General features: G+C 41.5%; 1 protein-coding gene and 1 long non-coding RNA gene across 6 annotated transcripts in view; one reads left to right on the top strand and one right to left on the bottom strand.

Annotated features, from left to right (window-relative positions):
* LOC105734598 (chimeric ERCC6-PGBD3 protein) overlaps positions 1-12835 on the bottom strand; it is a 107484-nt gene extending 94649 nt beyond the window's left edge. For 2 of the 5 annotated variants that reach the window (XM_012477475.3, XM_021672246.2), the window contains exons 1-5: positions 12678-12750; positions 10733-10930; positions 6669-7104; positions 4839-4959; positions 2505-2616 (exon numbers count right to left, since the gene is read on the bottom strand). In XM_012477475.3, coding sequence (XP_012332898.2) covers positions 2505-2616; positions 4839-4959; positions 6669-7090 — 655 coding nt within the window. In that variant the 5' untranslated portion in view covers positions 7091-7104; positions 10733-10930; positions 12678-12750. Of the gene's footprint in view, positions 1-2504; positions 2617-4838; positions 4960-6668; positions 7105-10732; positions 10931-12109; positions 12337-12677 lie in introns of those variants that run through there. The other 3 variants (XM_012477477.3, XM_012477480.2, XM_012477476.3) reach the window with 2 other exon arrangements.
* A 64-nt stretch (positions 12836-12899) lies between these two features.
* On the top strand, positions 12900-22623 carry LOC110568583 (uncharacterized). Its single transcript, XR_010340096.1, has 2 exons — positions 12900-13185; positions 22306-22623. It is a non-coding gene; the product is annotated as an uncharacterized LOC110568583 (long non-coding RNA).
* The last annotated feature ends 217 nt before the right edge of the window (positions 22624-22840 follow it).

The following is a 22840-nucleotide window of genomic DNA, read 5'->3' as shown; positions in this document are numbered from 1 at the left end:
TTAAAGTGTAGAGCCCAGTGAATATTCAGAAAAAAAGTGTACTCATAAACTGGCACCCATATCAAGTAAAAGAAATTACTAGCACCACCAGATGAGCCCTTCAGGCCACCTCCCCGCCTCTATACCCACCCCCAAGATAATGATGGACCTGACTCCTAACATATAGACAAGTTGTGCCTGTCTCTGAACGCTATGTAAGTGGAAATGTCTGTGCTGTGTCCACCTTCTTTCACGTAACATAATGCTTTTGGCCTGCATACTTACTGTTGAATGTAGCTGTGGTTTGTTAACTGTCATTGTTAATGTACATTTGAGTGGCTTCCAGGTTTTGGCCACTAGGAATAATGTTACTATGAATATTCTAATCTTTTGGTAACATGTATAGATAAATAAATAATTCTCTGGGTATGATAAGCTTTAGTAGACACTGTCAGTTTTCCAAAGTGTTACCTTCCAAAGTCCCACCAACTGTGTCAGAAAGTTCCAACTTGTGCACATTCTTGCCATTCCATGTTAGCTATGCTGGTAGATGTGTAGTGGTACCACATTGTGGCTGTAATTTACATTTCCCTGATGACTAACAAAAGAAGTACCTTTCATTCATTTATCTTTTGGACAGCCTCTTTTGTGTAGAAAGTGTTCAAGTCTTTTGCCCTTTTTTGTCTATTTTTTAAAATGATTTCTAGGAGTTCTTTATACATTCTAGATTTCAGTCCTTTGATTCACACATGTATGGCAAAATCTTCTCCAGCTCAGTATCCTGCCTTTTCACTCTCTAAATGCTATCTTCTGATAAACAGAACTTCTTGGTTTTATCTATAGTCCATTTAACAAATCTTTTCCTTTACACTGAGCATTTTGCCTCAATTCTCAAGTACTGGCTGGTGTCCAGATAGAGAGATATAATAGGAACTAGGAGCTCAAAAAAGGCAAAAGCAGACGTCTACAGATCTGTATAAGATACTAGAAGAACCTATGTGGCTACAAAAGCCATAGAAATAGATGACATTATTCAAGGAGAGGCAGAAGAAGAAGAAGAGGGCTCAGAGAAATCCTGAGAAACATCAACATCTAAGATAAGGCCAGAAATAACTATGCAGAAGTAGTCAGCAGGCCAAAAAGAAAACCAGGAGAGAAGCAGGGATCCAGAAGGAACAGAAGTGTCAGCTGCTGTAGACAGGCAGAGTGACCAAGAATAAAAAGGGTCTCTTGTACTTGAGGAGGTAGCTATTAACCGTAAACAATGTAACTATTAACCCTACTACCAAAGTCACAGTAGGAGGTGAAAGACAGTAACAGCCAGACAGGAACAAACATCTGTTACCAATGAGAAACATAGTACACAGCAGTCAAAAGCACTGGTCATAGGTTTAATGAATTCTGAAAGACTGAATTTTAAAACCATGTATTTTTGGGCCTGGCGCAGTGGCTCATGCCTGTAATCCCAGCACTTTGGGAGGCCAAGGCAAGCAGATCACCTAAGCTCAGGAGTTTGAGACCGGCCTGGCTAACGTGGTAAAACCCTGTTTCTACTAAAAATACAAAAAATTAGCCGAGAGTGGTGGTACACACCTGTAATCTCAGCTACTCGGGAGGCTGAGGCAGGAGAATCGCTTGAACCTGGGAGGCGGAGGTTGCAGTGAGCCGAGATTGTGCCATTGCACTTCAGCTTGAGCAACAAGAATGAAACTCCGTCTCAATAAAAAAGGAAAAAAAAAACCACATATTTTTCTAATATTTTTTCTATAGCCTCAATTAATTCTTCATAAGAATTCTCATCTTACTGAATAAACTTCTAAAGCTGGTAGAAAATAGTTGCTTAGAAAATTTAATCCTAAACAGCTTTAATCTATATTTCAAGTAGTTAATGACTAAGCAGCCACCAACAACTTCTATACACACACACACACACACACACACACACACACACACACACACACACACACACACAGACTGCAAAGATAATTTAGTTCCAGAGCTTACGAATTTTCCCAAAAGGTTTTCCAAAAGACAACCATCCAAGACAGTAATGGCCAAATGAAATACTGGCCATAGTATAACCTGAAAAATTTGTCTTTTCTTAAACAACAGAACTGATGCTTGGAAAGCCTACCAAAAACACTCCTAAAAGACATGTGAGAACAATTCTATAAATGCGAATTGATGATGTTGGGCTTCCAACATGTAAATTAATCATGATGTTACTTGTCTTTATCAAATTAACAATATAAGAATATTTGAGATTTCCAATGTATTAAATGTAAAAATAAATGTGTACCAGCAGCCTCCAGTGAGCTGAGTTAAAAATTTACTTTCATTCTCTTTGAAAGGGATTTGGCTCTGCAGATATAGAGAACAGAATTTTCCTAAATCTGTTTTGACACTAAGGCAAAGAAGTGTGTTTTTCTCAAAACCCAGGCAAAGACTAAAGAGACACCATCCACTGACTACAGGTATCAGGCATCTATTCAAGAACACAGAGAAACTGTTCCCAGCATCCTCACCTGCATCCTCCTCCTCCAGACTGGTATGATCTAATTCAACTTTCACCTCTGCTCCTCCAAGGACGGCCTGGAGACGCTTTTGTTTTGCAGTGATCTTTTTTAGCTGTTGTTCCTTGAATGGTAAATATCAAATATAAAAAACAGCAATGAAGTGATTTATTGTTAAATACAAAAGACAGCATTACGAAATTTTAAACTTTAATCCAAAGGAAAATACAAATAAAATATACATTATATAAAAATTCCATACATTTCTATTACTAGAGAGCCCTATATGAGCAACTACCACTTGTCTAGCAGCAAAAGGGCCTTGAGCGTTCCCAGCAGACAGGCATGCCTGCACCCCCATGCTCTCCTGAGGGCGGCAGACAGCCTTCTATGTGTCCGAGCCCTTAAATACACGGGCACTGACCTGAAAGGTGGATGACTTCTACTTGGTTTCCCCATTATACACTGGGAAAATCCCTAAACTACTCTGTGTTTCTCATCTTAGGAGCCAATGGGCTATGGAAGTCAATAAGCCGTAAGATAAGAAATAAAAATACAAATGTTCAGTTGAAAAAGTCAATCCCCTTTGATAACCTACCATATTTATGACTGTCCTTTTAGTATTCTACCCTATCAAAAAGCTTTAAGAGAAAAATATATTTTGCCATGCCTCTTCATCCTGACTCCTCTTTGTCTCATTTCCTTCCACATCACGAGAACTCTGATATGTGCCCTTCCTGGGCCTCCCCAGTGAACTGGGCCTGGGATACCTGGTTCATCTTCCCAAGGTCAAGAATGTTCCAACTTTAAATATCAGTTGGAGCAAGGGGAAACCCTGAACATAAATGCCACACTGCAATGGCTTGCAATTTGTTTTTTCTCAGTCTTTCTCTCAGCAACATCCTGTTTAAAGCATTTTCCCTCTGAATAGCCTACCTCTAACCATCAAAGAGCTGCTGAAGAAAGACAAGAATGCATAACTAAGTTAGACTAGGACCTGAGGTGGTCTCAAGTTTGGTCCTCTATACCCTTAAAATTCCAGCCCCCAAAAATCCAAGAAGGTCTCTGCACACCAATTTCACATGCTCCCACAAGAGACTAGATGTCTCTTTTCTGATTTGGGAGGACCCCACCTGCCTTGAGCAACTGCTGGCTTTGACCTTTGGACTGCTATTCTGGAAGCCAAGTGAGAAAAGATGGGGTGGTGCAGATAACAGACTGGTGAGTGGGAAGTATAAGGGCCACATCAACTGAATCTATGCACAGCCCTACCCCTGGAGAGCTTAAAGAAAAGATGCAAGGACTCTACTCGATGCAGTGAATCAACTGTAAGCACAAGGACATCTGCTAGTCATTTGGGATGGCAGAAATGAAATAGTCACAACTAGTCTTTCCTATCTATTGCAATGTATTTTAACAAAGAGGTATATAAATCTTAAAAAATGTTTCAAACCTCACAAAGCTGTATATAAATCATTAAAAAAAGTTTCAAACTTCATAAAAATAATATTCTAAGTAACAAATATTCCCTACCCTTAAGTTCTCTGAACCTAACTACAGCCCCAGTGTGGCTGGGTGCTGACTGTAACACCCAAGGAGGGAGAAAGGGCCAGGCTCTCTCAACAATGAATAGAAGTATGTGAGGGTCAACAATTCCACCACCAGGAAACAGAGTGGAGACAATCAGAGAAAGCAAGGGATAAGCAGAAAAAAGAATTCACACAAGACCAGGAGACGGAGCAAGAGGCCAGTGTGACCCTAAGCCGGGCCAAAGAAATGGTGATGCAGGAAAACTAGGGAAGTGCACCCGAGTGAGGCAAGCAATGCCAAAAAGGAACTTTTCTCAAATACACAGATAGTCCCTGACTTATCATGGTCTGACTTATGATTTCTCAACTTTATGATGGGTTTATCAGGGCATATTCCCACCGTAAGCTGAGGAGCCTCTGGACTTAAATATGGTTTGACTTACAATATTTTGACTTTAAGACAGGTTTCTCAGAGTATTAAATGCATTTTCGACTAACGATATTTTCAATTCATGATGGGTTTGTTGGGATGTAACCCTGTTGTAAATCAAGGAGCAACTGTATACATATGGATGTGTGTATGGATGGATGTGTGTGTCTATGTATGTATGTTTTATTAAATGTGACAGAATGGGATATTAAAGGGAAACAGCAGAAAGATTAAACATACAAAAGCAGCCCAAAATTTTTCTACTGTAATTATAAGCATTTGCTTCACATCTTATAAGCAGTTTTTTAAATACCTCCTAAATTCTTAAGTGGGCCTACATGATGACTTTTTTAAAAATGCAATATTGAATACATTATTCTGAATCACCTTATTATACTTCTGTCGTTTTACAGAATCTAGTTTCCTGTTGATGTCTCTGCTGGTGGCAGCTTGAGGGCTAAGCTGTTCAATAATTTTATCGATTTGCCTTAGGGATGTCGTACATGACCTGAAAAATAAAATAAATTTCTATTTTCCATTCTGATAACATTTTTATAGCATACTATAAAGAGAAAAATGCTAAAAACATGTCCCTTTTACTTCTTATTAACTAAAAGATAGAAGAAACTAAATCAGAGTACATTATCTTTATTGGCCACAAATAAAACTTGAAGGATCATTAGAGTTTTAAGATGACTGCTAGTGTCTTCTTTTATCTAGCTGATTTAAATCAGCTCGTTCCCATTTATAAACTGATTCATTCATTCTACAAGCATTATTTAAGTACCTACTTTATTCAAGACACTATGCTAGAACAATGTGCGGTAAGTTGTCCTTTTACATGAAAAAATACATACATGGGTTTTTAAGCCTGTTATAGAAGCCTTCTAAAATTTAGAAGCATTCTAAAAATGCTTAAACATTTTCTTACATAAATCACACATCTGTGACGATATTTTTCTTTTACATAAATGGAAGATTCACTTACTATAACATTAAGTTCTGTGGTGCAAAGAAAACAAATCCATTTAAAGTAAATTACTCCTAAAATAGACACCACAGAATCGTAGCTTCCAATTTTCAAAACACAAATTCAATCTCCTGACGCTTGTGTAATTTCCTGTTTGTAACCTCTGTGGATTACAGGATAAACAATGCATATTTCTGGCTGAGGCACCAAATGCCACCAGTCACCTAGCATCACTCGGCATGGAGACTCCACAACTCTCCTTTGTCACCTCTGTAGAAAGAGGACACATTTCCAAGATCAAATGTAAAAGTGTCATTATAAAGAGTTGATGTCCTCAACACTCAGACTATAACTACAAGCACCTGCTACTGAGGAGGCCAAAAGAACACACCAGGGAATGGTTAGCAGAAAACATGTCTCTGAAGTACCAACAGCCACATTCATGACAGCCTCAGCCACGGGCTCCACACTCCACCCTCCCCAGCTATCCTCTGTGACACTGCTCCATCCTCCATCCAGTTCAACACTCACCTTCTTTCTTGCTTACCTGACACTGCCCAGAACACTGCCCAACAGGGAGCCAAGCAGCAATGATAAGTGAGCTCAACCCTCCTGCTTCCCTCTCCTATCTTCACCTCCCACCCTGGCTCAAGTCCATAGCCTCCCCTTTTTCCCCACTAATGTGCTATGCTCAGAAGAGCTCAAGTCTTCCCCCTCTCTAAAACACAAATGAAATCTCCATTCCTAGAGTAAAAACTAGGATGGAAGAAAAGAATACCAGGGAGTCTTTCTCATTATTTCTAGAAATGCAAATCTGAAAAATCACCAAGGGACTGAACACTAAGTTTGGGGACAGCAAGCCAGAAAGAAACTACTGCACAGAGAAAAACGTGAAGGGGGCAGAATGTATTCCTGGTATCTCAAGTAGGAAACACCAGAATTTTAGGTGCACTTCTCCTGAGATCATTTTGTGCATATGCTGGTGAATAGCCCTTCTCTTCTGGACATTATGGATGAAACTGGCTTGCATGAGCTGGACGGAGACTCTTAGCATGTACAATGCTGCTCCTGAGGGGAAGGGCTGGGGCTCAAAGACAAGGCTGAGGACTACCCTTATTGACTCTGTCCTCCAAATAAAAGGTTCTACACACCTCCTAAACTTCTGGAATACTAGAGCTCCCCATTACCTGAATATCCCTATTATGTTTAACCACAACTTTGAAAGGGAGAAGATGGGCCACACTCACGTGAGGTCATCCAGGACTGACCGATACTCCTTCTCCGCATCAGCAAGCTGGGAGGCACAGCTGGCCTCATGGATGGCGTTATCCACCTGCTGAAGCACACCCTGTTCCAGCACGTCCTGGTCATAGACGTCCACACCCAAGCCCTGCAGCTCAAGGGCCTGGGCGCTAGGTTCCACCGCCTGGATCTGATGTCGGTCGATGTGCAGCAAGGCTGGCCCTCTCCTTGGAGCTGCTGATGCGCACCCCTCAGCAGAGGTGAACAGCCCATCACCCATGGAATGAGAGCGCAGGTATTCCTCCATCTCCCCATCACCACTACTTTCTTGCTTGATTGCCATTTCTTCATTATTACTGACAGGCTGACTCTGTAAACAGTCTTGCTCCTGAGTTTGACTTGAGTGGGGGATTCCCTCATTTGGCATTCTCTACAGACTAACTAAAAGGAAAAAACGAAATTTATAAGCCATTTCGTTATGCAGGATTCACTGTAGTTCTTAAATATTGCATAATTAGAGCAGACTGATTTATCAAAAGATCAAGTAATAATCTTTCAATTATATAAATTCAAGTTTCTAACTATTAATTCACTAAAAAGGCACAAACGATGTAGTTTCTTGAGTTCTGATAATAAGAAATTAACCAAAAAAAGAAATGCAGTATCAATTAGGCAGCCAGCTAAGAAAGTCAGCCACCAAAACCCTGGGGGCCATGGAATATTCTTCAAAACAGCTGAGTCATTTGGCTGCTGTTTTCCAAGTCAGCATCTTCATTTCATTATGACACAAATGATTTATATTATAGTGGCAAGATCAACCGTAATGCATAGGAAACACTGATGTTAGGAAAGAGCTTCTGTATGAATATGAGACTACAAAGTCTGAGGCAGAACACCTATCCAGTAAGTAGGAACTTTGAACAAATCAGAATCTCAGAAGACTAATTAGGCCAAGTACAGTGGCTCATTCCTATAATCCGGGCACTTTGGAAGGCTAAAGCAGGAGGACAGAGACCAGCCAGGGAAACACAGCAAGCTCAGTTCAAGACCAGCCTGGGATACATAGTAAGACCTTATCTCTACTAAAAATTTTAAAAATTAAGCAGGCATGGTGGTGTGCACCTATAGTCTCAGCTACTTAAAGGGCTAAGACAGGAGGATCACTTGAACCTAGGAGATGGAGGCTGCAGTAAGCAACAATAGCACAACTGCACTCCAGCCTGGGCAACAGAGCAAGACCTTGTAAAAGAAGTTTTTTTTAAAGATTAATTAAAATATTCTCAAAAATAGGCCAGGCATGGTGGCTCACGTCTGTAATCCAACACTTTGGGAGGCTAAGATGGGCAGATCACTTGAGGTCCAGAGTTTGAGACCAGCCTGGCCAACATGGTGAAACCCCATCTCTACTAAAAATACAGTAATTGGCTAGGCATGGTGGTGGGCACCTGTAATTGCAGCTACTTGGGAGAATGAGGCAGGAGAATCACTTGAACCCAGGAGGTGGAGGTTGCAGTGAGCCAAGATCTTGCCACTGCATTCCAGCGTGGGCAACAGAGTGAGAGTCAATCACCAAAAAAAAAAAAAAAAAAACCCTCAAAAATAACTCCATTTCAATATACAGTATAATTTCTCACCCATCAGGTTGGCAAGAATGTAAAGCCTGATAAATCCAATACAGACAAGGAGGAGGATCTCCCCTCACATGCTGCTGCTGAGAATATAAATTAGTAAAGCCCTTTGGGGGGCCAACTTAGCAATACCTACCAAAATCTTAAATGCACACGACCTTTGTCAAGCAATTCTAGGTATTTATTCCAGAGAACTAGTCACACACAGGTGCAAGGACGTTTAGTGGAGCACATTTTTAATAGTTTAATGTACCTACTAAGCATATTCTGTAGTACTGATATAAAAGCCATGTTAAGTGAAAAAATTCATGGTATGAACACATTTAGGTTGAAAAATGTACCCTGCACACAGAATGATCTGGCAGGATACAAACTAAGCCTGCAAATCAGGAGGGGGAACAGAAGGCACAGGGAAAAGTAAGTGGGAACTTTCACATTGTACTCCACATACTCAGGACTTGCTGCTTTAAGGAGAATATATTCACTGTATTACCTATACAACTATCACATCTAATAAATATATTAAAAAGCAACACAATAACCAAGAGACCAGTCTTGCTGTTCGTTTAACTGTGAATAAACTAACGTTTCTTTGAGCACTATAACTTTTCTGTGAAATGACAAGTGCCCCCAATGGGCCCCACTCATTACTCATTAAATAAAATAAGCCCAGCAATAAAGCACTGGGATACAAAGAATTCAGAATCATCTATACCCACGTGGCTATCTACTGGAGAAGTAGCATGTCAGTAACCACAGAGCAGGGCAGGTCAGCTAGCCCAGGACACAGACAAGAGGTCACATGAGCATTGAGGGAACTATATACAGTGACCGGGGCCCAAGAAATATGACAGAGGAGCTAAGATTTGAACACATCAGCCATGCAGGGTCTGATATATGGGAGGTGCTCAATATCTGCTGAAAGGAAGGGAGGTTCAGAGCTAAGTCTAAAATAATAAAAAGTTTGGTCTGGACAAATGAGTCCCAAGTGAATTCAGTCACAAAAATGAGACTCTCAAAAAGGAACCAGATGGGAAGCAGGACTGGCAAGCAGCTTACATGTAATCGGTACCGTGTGCAGCATCCAGTCAGAAATGCCAATCTGAGCACACAGGAAAGTCCAGGTGACACGTGAACACATCAGCAGAGTGAGAAGTTCCAGGGTTCCCTAGGCTCTAACAGGTACCCGAGGTTATTTTAGAGGGCACAAGGAGGCTAACATTGGAAAGGTTAAAAAGTAAACAACACAGTGAGAAAGTTCCTCCTTTTGGGGCCTGCTGATTATTTTCAAGAGGAAGGCTCAGCACACCTCCCTTTCCAACAGAGGGAGCAGGATTCCAGCTCAGTCTCTGTACTAGCCAGCAGTTAACAATTCTGTTTTCATTTTTTCTTATTTGTACACATATGAGAATTTTTTAAGAAAAAAGGATGCCAATTCAACCAAAAATATTAAGTAATCAATTTTTTTATTTTTGTAAAATAATATCAAAAACAATAGTACTGTAGTGCAAAGGTAAGGTTAAAAGTAATGAAGTTTGGGGAAAACTTCAAACAATAAAAAAGGAGAAAGAGGGTCCCATGAATTAGAAAGAGCTGAGTGAATCTGGATACTAACAGGTCACCATTTATCTTGGTAAAAGAAGTTTCAGGCCAGGAGCAGTGGCTCACACCTGTAATCTCAGCACTTTGGGAGGCTGAGGTGGGTGGATCACCTGAGGTCAGGAGTTTGCGACCACCTGACCCTGTCTCTACTAAAAATACAAAAATTAGCTGGGTGTAGTAGCACATGCCTGTAATCCCAGCTACTCGGGAGGCGGAGGCACAAGAATTGCTTGAACCCAGGAGGCAGAGGTTGCAGTGGGCAACAAGAACAAAACTCTGCCTTAAAAAAAAAAAGTTTCAGTGGAACAATGGGGCCAAAAATCATACTGCAGTAGTTCAAATGTCGTTGGTGTGAAATGAGTGGATGAGGAAATGGAGGCCACAAGGGAGTGGCCTGTTCTTTAAGGAGCTTGCCTGTGACAGGGAGACAGCTACAGTGATAAAGTAATAATGGGGTGGGGAGAGAACTAGGGCAAGAAAAACTAGAGCATATAATGGCTAGAGGGAGAGAGAGGAGATAACCCACACAGAAAGGTGTACCAGAAGAGACAGCAGAAGGGGAAAGTCCCGAACATAAATGAACAGGAGGCACAACACATCTTTCTCAAACTCTGGCAGAAGGAGGACTCCTGATAGATCTAAATTTGCAGGTGGAGAGGAGGGAAGCTCAAGTGGATCATAGACAAAATATCCCACAAAGTAGCAAGTCGGGCAGTTCCTGAGTCAGGAGACAAAGTTGGGACAGGGGCTGAAGACTAAGAGTCTAAAATAAATGTCCTGTGCAAGAGAAAAGGGAGTTGACAGAGAACAAACACTGATGATCGCTGTGGAGGACCTACCTGAGGATCTCCTCACCCCACAAAGTCATGGATTGCCAACAATCTCCAGAGCTGCACAATCTTCTCTTTCAGTAATTAGCAGTCCTGGGGGAAACGGCACTATTGAGGGTTTTCAGAGCAGAAGTGATAGAGCACAAAGTGCCACGGGGTTGAAGATGCTGAGAAGTGTAGCTGAAGTAACTGACTTCAGGGTCCGAGCTGGGCAAGATTTAAAAAAAAAAAGAAAAAACAGAAGGTGACTGGAAATGGGAGAAAGGGGTTAGAAGCTACTTAGTGTCTGGCAATGGCCAAAAAACCAAGTCTTCTGGGAGTGAGAGTTGGAAATCAGAAGGCTCTTATCAGGTTAAAGCATTTCAGAAGTCAAATAATCATACATCTAACAAATACTTACTGAGAGTCAATTACACCAGGCAATGTACTAGGTTAATTCCTGTCTCCATAGAGCTTAGAGTCTCTTGGGAAAGACAGACATTTTAAAACTACATGTATGTGTGTGTGTGTACACATACAAATATAATTGTGGTGACTGCTGTTAAGAGGAAAGTACAAGACTTTCTGACAAAATAAGAGAAACCTAATTGAAACTGTGGAGGTAGGTGTGGGGTCAAGACAATCTCTCTGATAAAGCGACATCTGAGTCAGGAGTCAATCAGGTCGAACGTAAAGTGAACGTCTTGTAAGGAAACAGCATGTGTGATTTTCTTTTTTTTTTTTTTTTTTTTTTTTTTTTTTGAGACAAGAGTTTCACTCCTGTTGCCCAGGCTGGAGTGCAGTGGCACAATCTCAGTTCACAGGAACCTCCACCTCCCGGGTTCAAGTGATTCTCTGGCCTTAGCCTCCCGAGTAGCTGGGATTACAGGCATGAGCCACCATGTCCGACTAATTTTTTGTATTTGGTAGAGACGCGGTTTCTCCATGTTGGTCACTCTGGTCTCGAACTCCTGACCTCAGGTGATCCACCCACCTCGGCCTCTCAACAACTAGTGTGTAACTTTTAAGACTAGAAAGAGCTGGTGCATTTATGACAATGCAAGAAGGCTGGAACACAGAATTTTTTACTTTGACAAAGAGCATTTACTTAACTTTGAATTAAGAAGAGCCAAGAAGGGCTCCGTTCCTAAGTCTTGCAGAGTATCTTCTAAGGCTTAATCATCTGGGACAATAGTATCCACCGTCCTCCCCCCAGCACTGAGGCTCCCATAGCCAGGGTCGAACTGGGTCTGGTTTGGAGAGTTGGTCGGACGCAGGCACAGTTGAGAGGGGACAGGCAAGGGCCAGATCACACAAGGCCTGGGAAAACACGAGCATGGATTCCACTCCCCGTGCAATGGAATGACTCTGAAAACTGTTAAGTAGGGTGATGATGGCATGACCTACTTTATGCCTGAGACCACTTGAACAACTGTGCAGATAATGGACTGGCGCAGGCGAAGCAGCAAGATGATGGGAAAAGTTGAGGAGAAAAGCGAGGGCAGCCTGTCACAGGCTGACAGCAGTGAAGACGCCGAGTGAAGTCACGTAACAGCAGCTTTACAGGCGGCCTGCCTCATCCGCCCAAACTCTAACTTGACTCTATCAACGCCCAAAACGTCGGATGTACATCTAGCCCGACTCTCTTTAAAATAACAGCTCCAGTATTTTAATCGAGATCAAATAGGACCCAGCTGATCCTGCGCGCAGGGGTCTTACACAAAGTAGGAGATGCTGCTAGGTCGCTGGCCAGCAAGGGACTCCGGCCTTCTCAGGTGAGAGCTCAGCGGCGCTACTTCCGGTCGCAGGTGAAGCGGCCGGAAGCGGAGTGCGTGGCTTTAAGACCCGCTACAGTCCGCTCTCGCGGACAGGCTCAACCACCGCGACGAGACCAAAGCATGGGGCCGCGGCCGCCCGAGGAGACTGACCCGGCCCCGACACCCCCAGCCCGAGGCCGGGCCGCCCGAACACTCACCCAGGGCCGCGCGGCCGCCCACACAGAAACGGAGACGGTGGCGCCACCAGCCGCTTTGGGACCCAGCTCGGCGGGTCACAGCGCCTGCGCCCTCAGCCCGCCATAGACGCCGCCCCCAACAGCGACTCCGACTCGGGCTCGCGCGGAAGACCCACGGCGCATGCGCTGGGCTCAGCGTTTGTTGTTATGCATGGGCGGGACCACGTGGTTGGAGGGAAGGGCTTTTGTACCTGCGTGCCCGTAAGCCGGAAAAGTTATCTCAGCCGCTGGCCCACTGGGCGCTTTGCGGAGGCCGCCTCACTCCCAGCGAAAATACCTAGCTAGTAAGACAGTTATGAAACTTAAGACATATTACCAGGTAGAGGGGGATGCGAGTGTGCCGTGCGAACGTAAATTCTCACAATTAACCTTGAACCCTGAAGAGAAAGAAAGCTTGGGCAGGGGAGTTAGCGGCACCTTTTGGTCGCCAGGCTGTGACCTCTCCTGTCATCTGGCGCGACTGAACACGGTAAGAGATAGACTGGATGAATATGACCATATTCCTCATAAATGTGGAAAAACTACTGAAAAATATTAGATGTACTGGAAGCACAATGAATATTTTGTAAAAATCATAAGTCAAAAAAGTAGAAGCATACTATTTAGAGTTATGTTGAAAACCACCAGAAAAACTTATTTTAAATGTATGTTGAATAAATGAACAAGCAGTCTTAAAAGCAATTAATGAGCCGGGCGCAGTGGCTCACGCCTGTAATCCCAGCACTTTGGGAGGCCGAGGCGGGTGGATCACGAGGTCAAGAGATCGAGACCATCCTGGCCAACATGGTGAAACCCCGTCTCTACTAAAAATACAAAATATTAGCTGGGCGTGGTGGCGCGCGCCTATAATCCCAGCTACTTGGGTGGCTGAGGCAGGAGAATCGCTTGAACCCAGGAGGCGGAGGTTGCGGTGAGCCAAGATTGCGCCATTGCACTGCAGCCTGGGTAACAAGAGCAAAACTCCGTCTCAAAAAAAAAAGAAAGGAAAAAAAAAAAGCAATTAATGTATAAAAACCATTATGAACTGTTAACCGAAAGGGTTCCCGATCCAGACCCCATGAGAGAGTTGTTGGACCTTGAGCAAGAAAGAATTCAGGGCAAGTCCATAAAGTGAAAGCAAGTTTATTAGGAGAGTAAAGGAATAAAGAATGCCTACTCCATAGGTGGAACAGTAGCTTGGGCTGCTTGACTGAGAATACTTACAGTTATTTCTTGATTATATGCTAAACAAGGAGTGAATTATTCATGAGTTTTCTAGGAAAAGGGTGGGTAATTCCCAGAACTGAGGGTTCTTCCCGCTTTTAAACCATATAGGGTAACTTCCTGACATTGCCATGGCATTTGTAAACTGTCATGGCACTGATAGGACTGTCTCTTAGCATGCTAATGCATTATAATTAGCATATAAGGAACAGTGAGGATGACCAGAGGTCATTTTCATTGCCATCTTGGTTTTGGTGGGTTTTGGCCAGCTTATTTACTGCAACTTCTTTAATCAGGAAGGTCTTTGTGACCTGTATCTTGTGCCAACCTCCTATCTCATCCTGTGACTTAGAATGCCTGCCCTCTTGGGAATACAGCCCAGTAGGTCTCAGCCTTATTTTACCCAGCCCCAATTCAATATGGAGTCGCTCTGGTTCAAATGTCTCTGACATATTTCCCTCTTCCCTTTTACAAGGGAACCCTAATCCAAAGGGTAGTAGAGGGAGGAAGATACATCTTCTGTAACTTTTTCAGGCTGAATAAGGGCTATGCTATTCCTACCTAACTATTATGGTCTCTTGTATTCAGGATAGAGAGGATCTCAGTCAGAAGGCATCACTATGGTGAGGGCCATTTGTAATTCTTGAGGGCAGAAGTGGTATCTGGAAGATTAATAAGTATTCAATTTAAGAAAACATTGAGTAAACTTATTCTGTACTCCCACACAAAGAGTACAACAGCAATATATTCCAAAACAGTAAAGCAAAATAACTAAAATTATCCCAAGTAAACTAAATTGGAAGGCTTTCCATGAACTGGGCAACTATCGGAACCAAGCTGAGATGAAGTTGCTGTACATGTACATGCTGTATGTTCCATTATGTGCCCAGAATTAGAATATTGATCCAGATTTTTACATTACCTATTTATGTTATTTTTTTCTGAGCAGCAGCCAGAGATCACTGGTTAGTTGGCAGTAGTAAATCGGGTGAGTCTAAATTGAAGGGGAAAAAAAACCCTTGAAAATAACTGATGAGACTGAATCTAATAACAGGTGTAGTTAAAACAATTTTTTCTCTCTTCAGGCTCCCATTTTTACTAAAGACAAATCATAGACTGATTTGCTTCCAAAATAATCTTTAGTTTTGTAGTTGGCCTGATTATTTGTAAAAAGTGCAGCAAAAATAATTATTTTTCACATAGGTTTTTTGTTGTTGTTGTTGTTGTTATTGTTGTTGTTTTTAATTGGCTTTGATGAAGCTTTGTTCTATAAGGACTTTTAGATAAGACTTTTTTTAAAGCTGAGACCAGCCATGGGTTGGTGCCATCAAATACCTGTAAGTTGGGTAAATTCTTCTCCTCCTTTGGCCCCAAGATATTGGGGCTCCTGGGCCTGCCAGAAAGTTGCATTCTTTACTTATCACACAACAGAGAACCTTGTACAGGGACTGTGTAGACAAGGTATGAGGCCAATTTTCCCAAGGAGCTTTTGTTGTCTCTGTAGGTCAAGTTTGATTCCTTAAAGCAGTTTGTTTACATTTGAAAGCATGCCATTCCATTCAAAGCCTTGGTAAAATAACGTTCCTCCAATTGTGCCCTGTTGTAAAAGATAACAGATTCTTATTGCACTTAAACAACTAACTATGTTGCCATATGAATGCTTACAAATAGTTTACAAATTCTGGAGAAAACAAGTTGAGAGAAATATCCTTCAAATTTCATTTACAAGCTTACACTTTACTCAGTTGCTACAAGTTGTAAATAAAAGAAAAGTTGTCTTACAGGATGAAAATGAGTATTAAAAAAAAAGTTTTCTTAATTGTGAAAAACAAATGATCAGCGACATTTTAAGCAAAATGTCGAAAAGATTACTTCAGGCTTCTATTAGTTTACTCCATGCAGTTGACTCCTGTTCTGCTTGATAGTCATGAATATTTCAGCTCTCCATGAGAGTCCTGAACATTTTTTCCTCTATTCTAATGTCACAATCTCCAAAGTTATCAGAAACCTGCATTTAAGAACACCTGTCAGAGTTCTATAGTTGATTATAAACCACCTTTTGAAGACAATCAATACAAGATAACAATTGTCTGTGGATGACAAAAAGTCTTAGGATAGTCACTATTAAAGTCACAATTGACTAGGAATTTTGGTTACTTCTGTGCATACAAAGACTTTTCATAATTATAATTATTAACAATATACCGTAAGTCATATAAGAATTATAGGAATTTCTCATAATTTTGGAACACATACCAATGACATAGTATAAAAATACAGCCCAAAGAAAGCCAAATACCATTTTATATTTGGCAGTGCTTTCTGTATGACTTTTATACCAAATAAGCCAAATTTCACCATGACATTAGTGCATTACTGATGTTAAACCAAATTCTTGGTAAAACCTAATAGACAAATCTATCCAATTTTAATGTCTGACCATAAGATAAGAATCTCATAAATTTTTTATAACCCTTTACAAATTTTTGTTAAAGAGTAGATCAGTGCTTTAAGAAAAACCTGTTTTGTTTTTATTCCAATGTTCAATTTATGAAAAAACTGAATAATACCCCTTTAACTTTAGCCAGTATGTTCACACACAGAATTTCTTTTACAATATGCATTTTTCACAAACCTTCCACAACTTGCTCAAACCTTCAGCTTTATCTTATCTAACTTAAAACAATCCTTTAACCCTCTAAACTAGGCCAAAAAAAAACCCCACATTCCCATGCATTCTTATAATATTTTACCAAAAATACATGTCACTTTGTTTACACACCTTGCATGTAAAACTGTTTCCCTAGTAGTCCTTTTTTTTATTTTTCTTTTTTTTTTTTGGAGGCAAGGTCTGGTTCTATTACTCAGACTGGAGTACAGTGGCACAATTTCGGCTCAATGCAACCTCCACTTCCTGGGCTCAAGCTATCCTCCCACCTCAGCCGCCCGAGTAGCTGGGGCTACAGACAGGCACCACCATCCCTGGCTAATTTTTGTATTTTTTATAAAGACAGGGTTTAGCCATGTTGCCCAGGGTAGTCTCAAACTCATGAGCTCAAGCGATCTTTCCACCTCAGCTTCCCAAAGTGCTTGGGATTACAGGTATGAGCCACCATGCTTGGTGTATATCGAGTAATCTTAATTACATGTTACAGTGTTAACTCTTAGCAACTTTTACTTTTGGCAAAAAACCTGATAAACAAGTGATTCTAATTATGTACCAGCTGTGGAGCTTAAGACACCAGACAGAAGTGTAGATAAGGTCTGACTCTTTTTAGCATAGCCAGGAGGCATGGCTAACTAACTCCACATGTCCTCAGGCCTTACTTAGAATCTAATGGCTCCAAAGCAGGTACTAGAACAATTTTTAAAAGTCAAAGAAGCTGTTGACCTTAAAGCATGCAGCAACCAGCATAATTTAGACCAAATGTCTTTATTTTACCAATAATCTGTAAAACTGTCTTTATTTCCCAAAGATTAAATCAAATAATCTTTGGGAAATAATATATACACATCACACATACAACACATTTAAATAAACAGACAAAAGATCCAGTAGTGGTAAGATTTTTCATTTGCCAGCTTTTAAGTTTCTTTTTAAAGTATGCAGTTTCTAGGGCCTCATAAGCAGGCACAGATGGAAGGCAAAACAGATTCCCCAAAAATGAGGGTCCCATATTTATACCAGATTCTGGATCCCAAAAAGAGGGAGTCAGCCCATTTCCCATGGGAGTCTTATCTCTCAGTGGTGAGTGGGGATATTTCCATATCTTCAGGGGGCCAAAAGCATGCCTCTCTGATCCAAACATGCAAAGAGTTGAGTATCCCTTTCTGCTAATATCTTCCTGGTGAACCACGAAGGGACTAAAGAGTGGCAAGAAGACAAAAATGGAAAAGAATAGTTTATTCATTTGAAAAGAAAAAAAAACTTTTTTCCAGAAAAACATATTCCAAGAAGAGAAGAAACATAAAGGCCTTTTAAATAAATGTAGAGCTTGGCTGCCCACTTTTAATTAAGCTGACTTTTAACCATGGCACTCTTTTTAAAAAGTCCTTTTAAATTTCTTATTACTGATCTCAGCCAGGCCAAATGGCCAATATTTCTGGCTTTTGAACATTACTGACAATAACCTCACGGGCAAAACCAGTAAGCCTTAATTAAGGTTATTACTTAACCACAAGTTGACAAGGTTTTTTCAAAGAGATGTTTAGCAGTTTTTACAAAATCTAAAATTTCTAAAGGTAGCTCAGAGAAAGCAAAATTCAAGAAGGAAGTCAGAAGTTGTTCATGGAGGGGCGGAAAATCAACAAATGGCAAGGTTCACACATATATGAACCAAAAAGTACTCATTCCCTAGGCCAGGAATTGAACCCTAAACTTGGGCACCCATTGTGAAAAGACAAAGCCTTAGCTACTAAGCTACAGCATTGGGCAGTTTCCATTACTCTACCCAGAAGGAGCCTAGAAGCACCCAATTTTTAGCTTGCAAAAACTTTTAACTGCTCAAGACAATTTTGAGAACTATGATATGAACTCCAAAATTCTTATTCTCTGGATAGTAGAAACCAAGAGAAACTAATGCCTCATGGTTAAAAGGTCAAGCTCCAAAGAACATAGAACAAGATGAGAGGGAAACCTCAGTCAGCTTTTTTTGTTTCAGGGACCTGCAGCAAAGTTTGTTTCTGACCACTTTGCTGGAGTGTCTTGAACAGTGGTTTTATGGGATCCTAAGCACATGTTCTCTCCTAAGGTGCTATTCTTTATGGCAGAGTGATACAGAAAGACAACTTTATAGCACAAAGTATACCAGATTCACTACAGCTTAAGACTAGCCTCAGAAATCCTTTTTCTCATTAATTAAAATTGCAAGAGATAATGCAAGAGATGGCGATTTTTACCATTCCTACAACCAGTTTGTGCAGAGAGAGAGGAAAGGGAAGGGAAAAAAGAATTGCCTGCAGCGGGGTAGGGAAGGCAAAGAGCTCATGGAGGCCAGAGAAAGACCCACCCATTCCAGTGACACTGAACCAGTTCAAGTGGTCGCTTGTCAGTCACAAAGGAATCTTTTCCAGCACTCCCATCAGCTCTCAGTTGTCCCCCTTTGAGAAGAAAGAAGCTTTCCATGTCCCTGGTCCCGTACATGCTTAATTATCTCACCCACAGCCGTCACCAAAGAGTACAAGACAGATTAATCCAGAGAGAATAATAATTAACATCCCATAGTGCCAAATCCATTTTTAACCAAGAAGGACTTTACTGAGAGGGGCCTCTAACCCCCTAAATCGTAGGAAGGACTCTAGCCTTCCTAAGTTGGGCCTTAAGTCCAAGTTCAGTCAAGCATCCTTGCCTTTTATTAAGAGGGGCCTTTAACACTCTCTGTGTTAGGAGAGACCTAACCCTCCTAAGTTGGGCCTCTAACCCAATCTCATCCTTTACCTGAATAAAATGTGCCTCACCATGTACCCAAAGTTAGCCAATTGGTGCTGCAGTCTAGTTCCTTTGGGTCAGGGTCTCCTCAGTATAGTCCCTTCATGGTTCACCAGGAAGATGTTACCAGAAAGGGAAGTTGATCCAGACCCCAAGAGATGGTTCCTGGATCTTGTACAAGAAAGAATTTGAGTCAAATCCGTAGAGTAAAATAAAAGCAAGTTTATTAAGAAAATAAAGGAATAGGGCCGGGCGCGGTGGCTCACGCCTGTAATCCCAGCACTTTGGGAGGCCGAGGCGGGTGGATCACGAGGTCAAGAGATCGAGACCATCCTGGTCAACATGGTGAAACCCCATCTCTACTAAAAATACAAAAAATTAGCTGGGCACAGTGGCGCGTGCCTATAATCCCAGCTACTCAGGAGGCTGAGGCAGGAGAATTGCCTGAACCCAGGAGGCGAAGTTACAGTGAGCTGAGATCACGCCATTGCACTCCAGCCTGGGTAACAAGAGTGAAACTCCGTCTCAAAAAAAAAAAAAAGAAAAGAAAGGAATAAAGAATAGCTACACCATAGGGGGCTGTTGGTTGCCCATTTTTGCGGTTATTTATTGATTATATGCTAAACAAGGAGTAGATTATTCATGGGTTTTCTAGGAAACAGGTGGCAGTTCCCAGAACTGAGGGTTCCTCCCCTTTTTAGACCATATAGGGTAACTTCCTGACGTTGCCATGGTATTTGTAAACAGTCATGATGTTTGTGGGAGTGTCTCTTAGCATGCTAATGCATTATAATTACTACGTAATAAGCAATGAGGATAACCAGAGGTCACTTCACCACCGTCTTGATTTTGGTGGATTTTGGCTGGCTTCTTTACTGCATTCTTTTATCAGCAAGCTCTTTGTGACCTGTATCTTGTGCCAGCCTCCTATCTCATCCTGTAATTACAAATGCTTAACCTCCTAGGAATGCAGCCCAGTAGGTCTCAGCCTTATTTTACCCAGAGCCTATACAAGATGGAGTCGCTCTGGTTTAAACACCGCTGACATAACCACCCAGTGGATTCATCTTGCCTGCTGCCTAGACAGAGCCCATTTATCAGGACAGAGGAACTGCAATAGAGAAAGAGTAATTCATGCAACGCTAGCTGTGCAGGAGACCGAGTTTTATTATTACTCAAATCAGTCTCCCTAAGAATTCAGGGATTGGAGTTTTGTTTTGTTTTGTTTTTGAGACACAGTCTCTCTGTGTTGCCCAAGCTAGAGTGTGATTTCAGCTCACTACAACCTCCATCTCCCAGGTTCAAGCAATTCTTATGCCTCAGCCTCCTGAATAGCTGGGGTTACAGGCAAGCATCACTATGCCCAGCTAATTTTTTTATCTTTAGTAGATATAAGGTTTCACCATGTTGGCCAGGCTGGTCTTGAACTCCTAGCTTCCAGTGATCTGCCTGCCTGGGCCTCCCAAAGTGCTGGGATTACAGGTGTAAGCCATTGTGCCTGGCTGGGAATGGGAGTTTTTAAGGATAATTTGGTGGGTAGGGGCTAGTGAGTAATGAGTTCTGACTTTTCGGGTCAGAGATTGAATTACAGCAAGTAGAAGCTGTCCTCTTGTGCTGAGTCAGTTCCTGAGTGGGGGCCACAAGACCAGATGAGCTGGTTTTATCAATCTGGGTGGTTCGAGCTGATTCATTGAATGCAGGGTCTGCAAAATACCTCAAGAACTGATCTTAAATTTTACTCTAGTGATGTTATCCCCAGGAGCAATTTGAGAAAGTTTAGAATCTTGTACCCTCCAGCTGCAAGACTCGGAAACCATTTCTATCCTTGCAGCTAATTTGTTAATCCTGCAAAGGCAGTCTAGTCCCCAGGCAAGAAAGTGGTTTGTTTTGGTAAAGGGCTGTTATCTTTGTTTCAAAACTACACCATAAACTAAGTTCCTCCCAAAGTCAGTTAGGCCTACACTCAGGAATGAACAAGGACTGCTTGGAGGTTAGAAGCAAGATGGAATCAGGTCAGATGTCTTTCCCGAAGTAATTGTCTCAGTTAGAATTTTTGCAAAGGCAGTTTCAATTGCAGAACATGGAGCTCCATAGAGTAAGCCAGGACAAGTGAGAGCCAAATGGGCACTGGGAGAAATAACTAAACTTAGGCAAAGGAGACCCTAAGAAGATGAGAGGTGATGTCATATACATTCTTTGTGCAAACTTGCCTGGAGGAGCAGAAGCAGCACCCAGACGCTTCAGTCAGATTCTCACAGTTTATTAAGAAGTGGTCAGGATGTGGCAGTCCATATCTGCTAAAGGGAAAGGAAAAACCTGAAGACATACCAAAGGCAGACAAGGCCTGATATAAGAGAAATGGAAACCTATCTTCCTCCTAAGGGAGAAACAAATAACAACTTCAAGAATTTCAGTGTGCACAAGAGGACTCCTCAGGCATTTTTCTTATTCTATTCTATTGCTCCAGAGTCAAAGGAAACCATCTGGACTATCCTTTGGGGATGTTGCAGAGAAGCTGGGAGAGAAGTGGAGTTGGTGTGAAAGGAAGAAGCTGAGGCAAAATTAATACAAGTAGAGTTTATTTGGGCCAAGCTTGAGGACTGCAACCTGGGAGCACAGATTCAAGTTGCCGTGGATATACATTCTGTTACAAGTAGGTTTTTAAAGGAAAAGAAGAGGAAGTTTTGAAGTTGTTTGCCAATAATTTATATTAAAATAACATAAGCTATTGATTGTCTATACATTGTTCTGTGTGTAGGAATATGGAGATAATTCAAATTCCAGGAACATGAAGATAATGGATGAAGTAGATAGGAACAAGATGTCTTTAAACAATTGCCCCCGGGCATGGGTGTAGGAGGGCATGACTGAAGTCCCATACTTATGTCTCTGTGGACCGGATGAATTTTGCATACTTCACATAGCTCAGAATGCTCTAAGCTGTTTTTCTTTTCTCAGGAATAATAATACTGGTGCAAATGACAGGCAGCCTTAGGAAAAGAAAGCTGAAAAGCTGAAGGAAGAATATAAAAAGGAAATTACTGCATACCAAGCTAAAGGAAAGCCTGCCAAAAAGGGAGTCATCAAGGCTGAAGAAAGCAAAGAAAAAAGGAAGATGAAGAGGAGGAAGAGAAACATAGAAAATGAAGATGATGATGATGAATAAATTGGTTTTAGCCCAGTTTTTTTTTCTTGTCTATAAAGCATTCAACCCCTCTGTATATAACTCACTTATTTTAAAGAAAACAATTGAAATACGTAAGATTTGTTTTTAAACTATACAGTGTCTTCGTTTTATAGCCAACACACTACCTAATTTGTCTTTAGATAGCCCTAATGATATTTTCAATAGACTTTAACCTTGCCTGGTACAGTATGTGGGTTGTAAATTGGCATGGAAATTTAAAGCAGGTTCTTGTTGGTGCACAGTACAAATCAGTTACATATAGGGATGATGGTTTCTTCATCTTCAGTTTGCTCTGATGTGGCTTGT

The sequence above is a fragment of the Aotus nancymaae genome, unplaced genomic scaffold (genome assembly GCF_030222135.1).
Source record: "Aotus nancymaae isolate 86718 unplaced genomic scaffold, 86718_ANA_hifiasm-v0.15.2.pri h1tg000099l, whole genome shotgun sequence".
Classification (NCBI taxonomy): domain Eukaryota; kingdom Metazoa; phylum Chordata; class Mammalia; order Primates; family Aotidae; genus Aotus; species Aotus nancymaae.
This window is presented reverse-complemented; position numbering and strand designations above follow the sequence as displayed.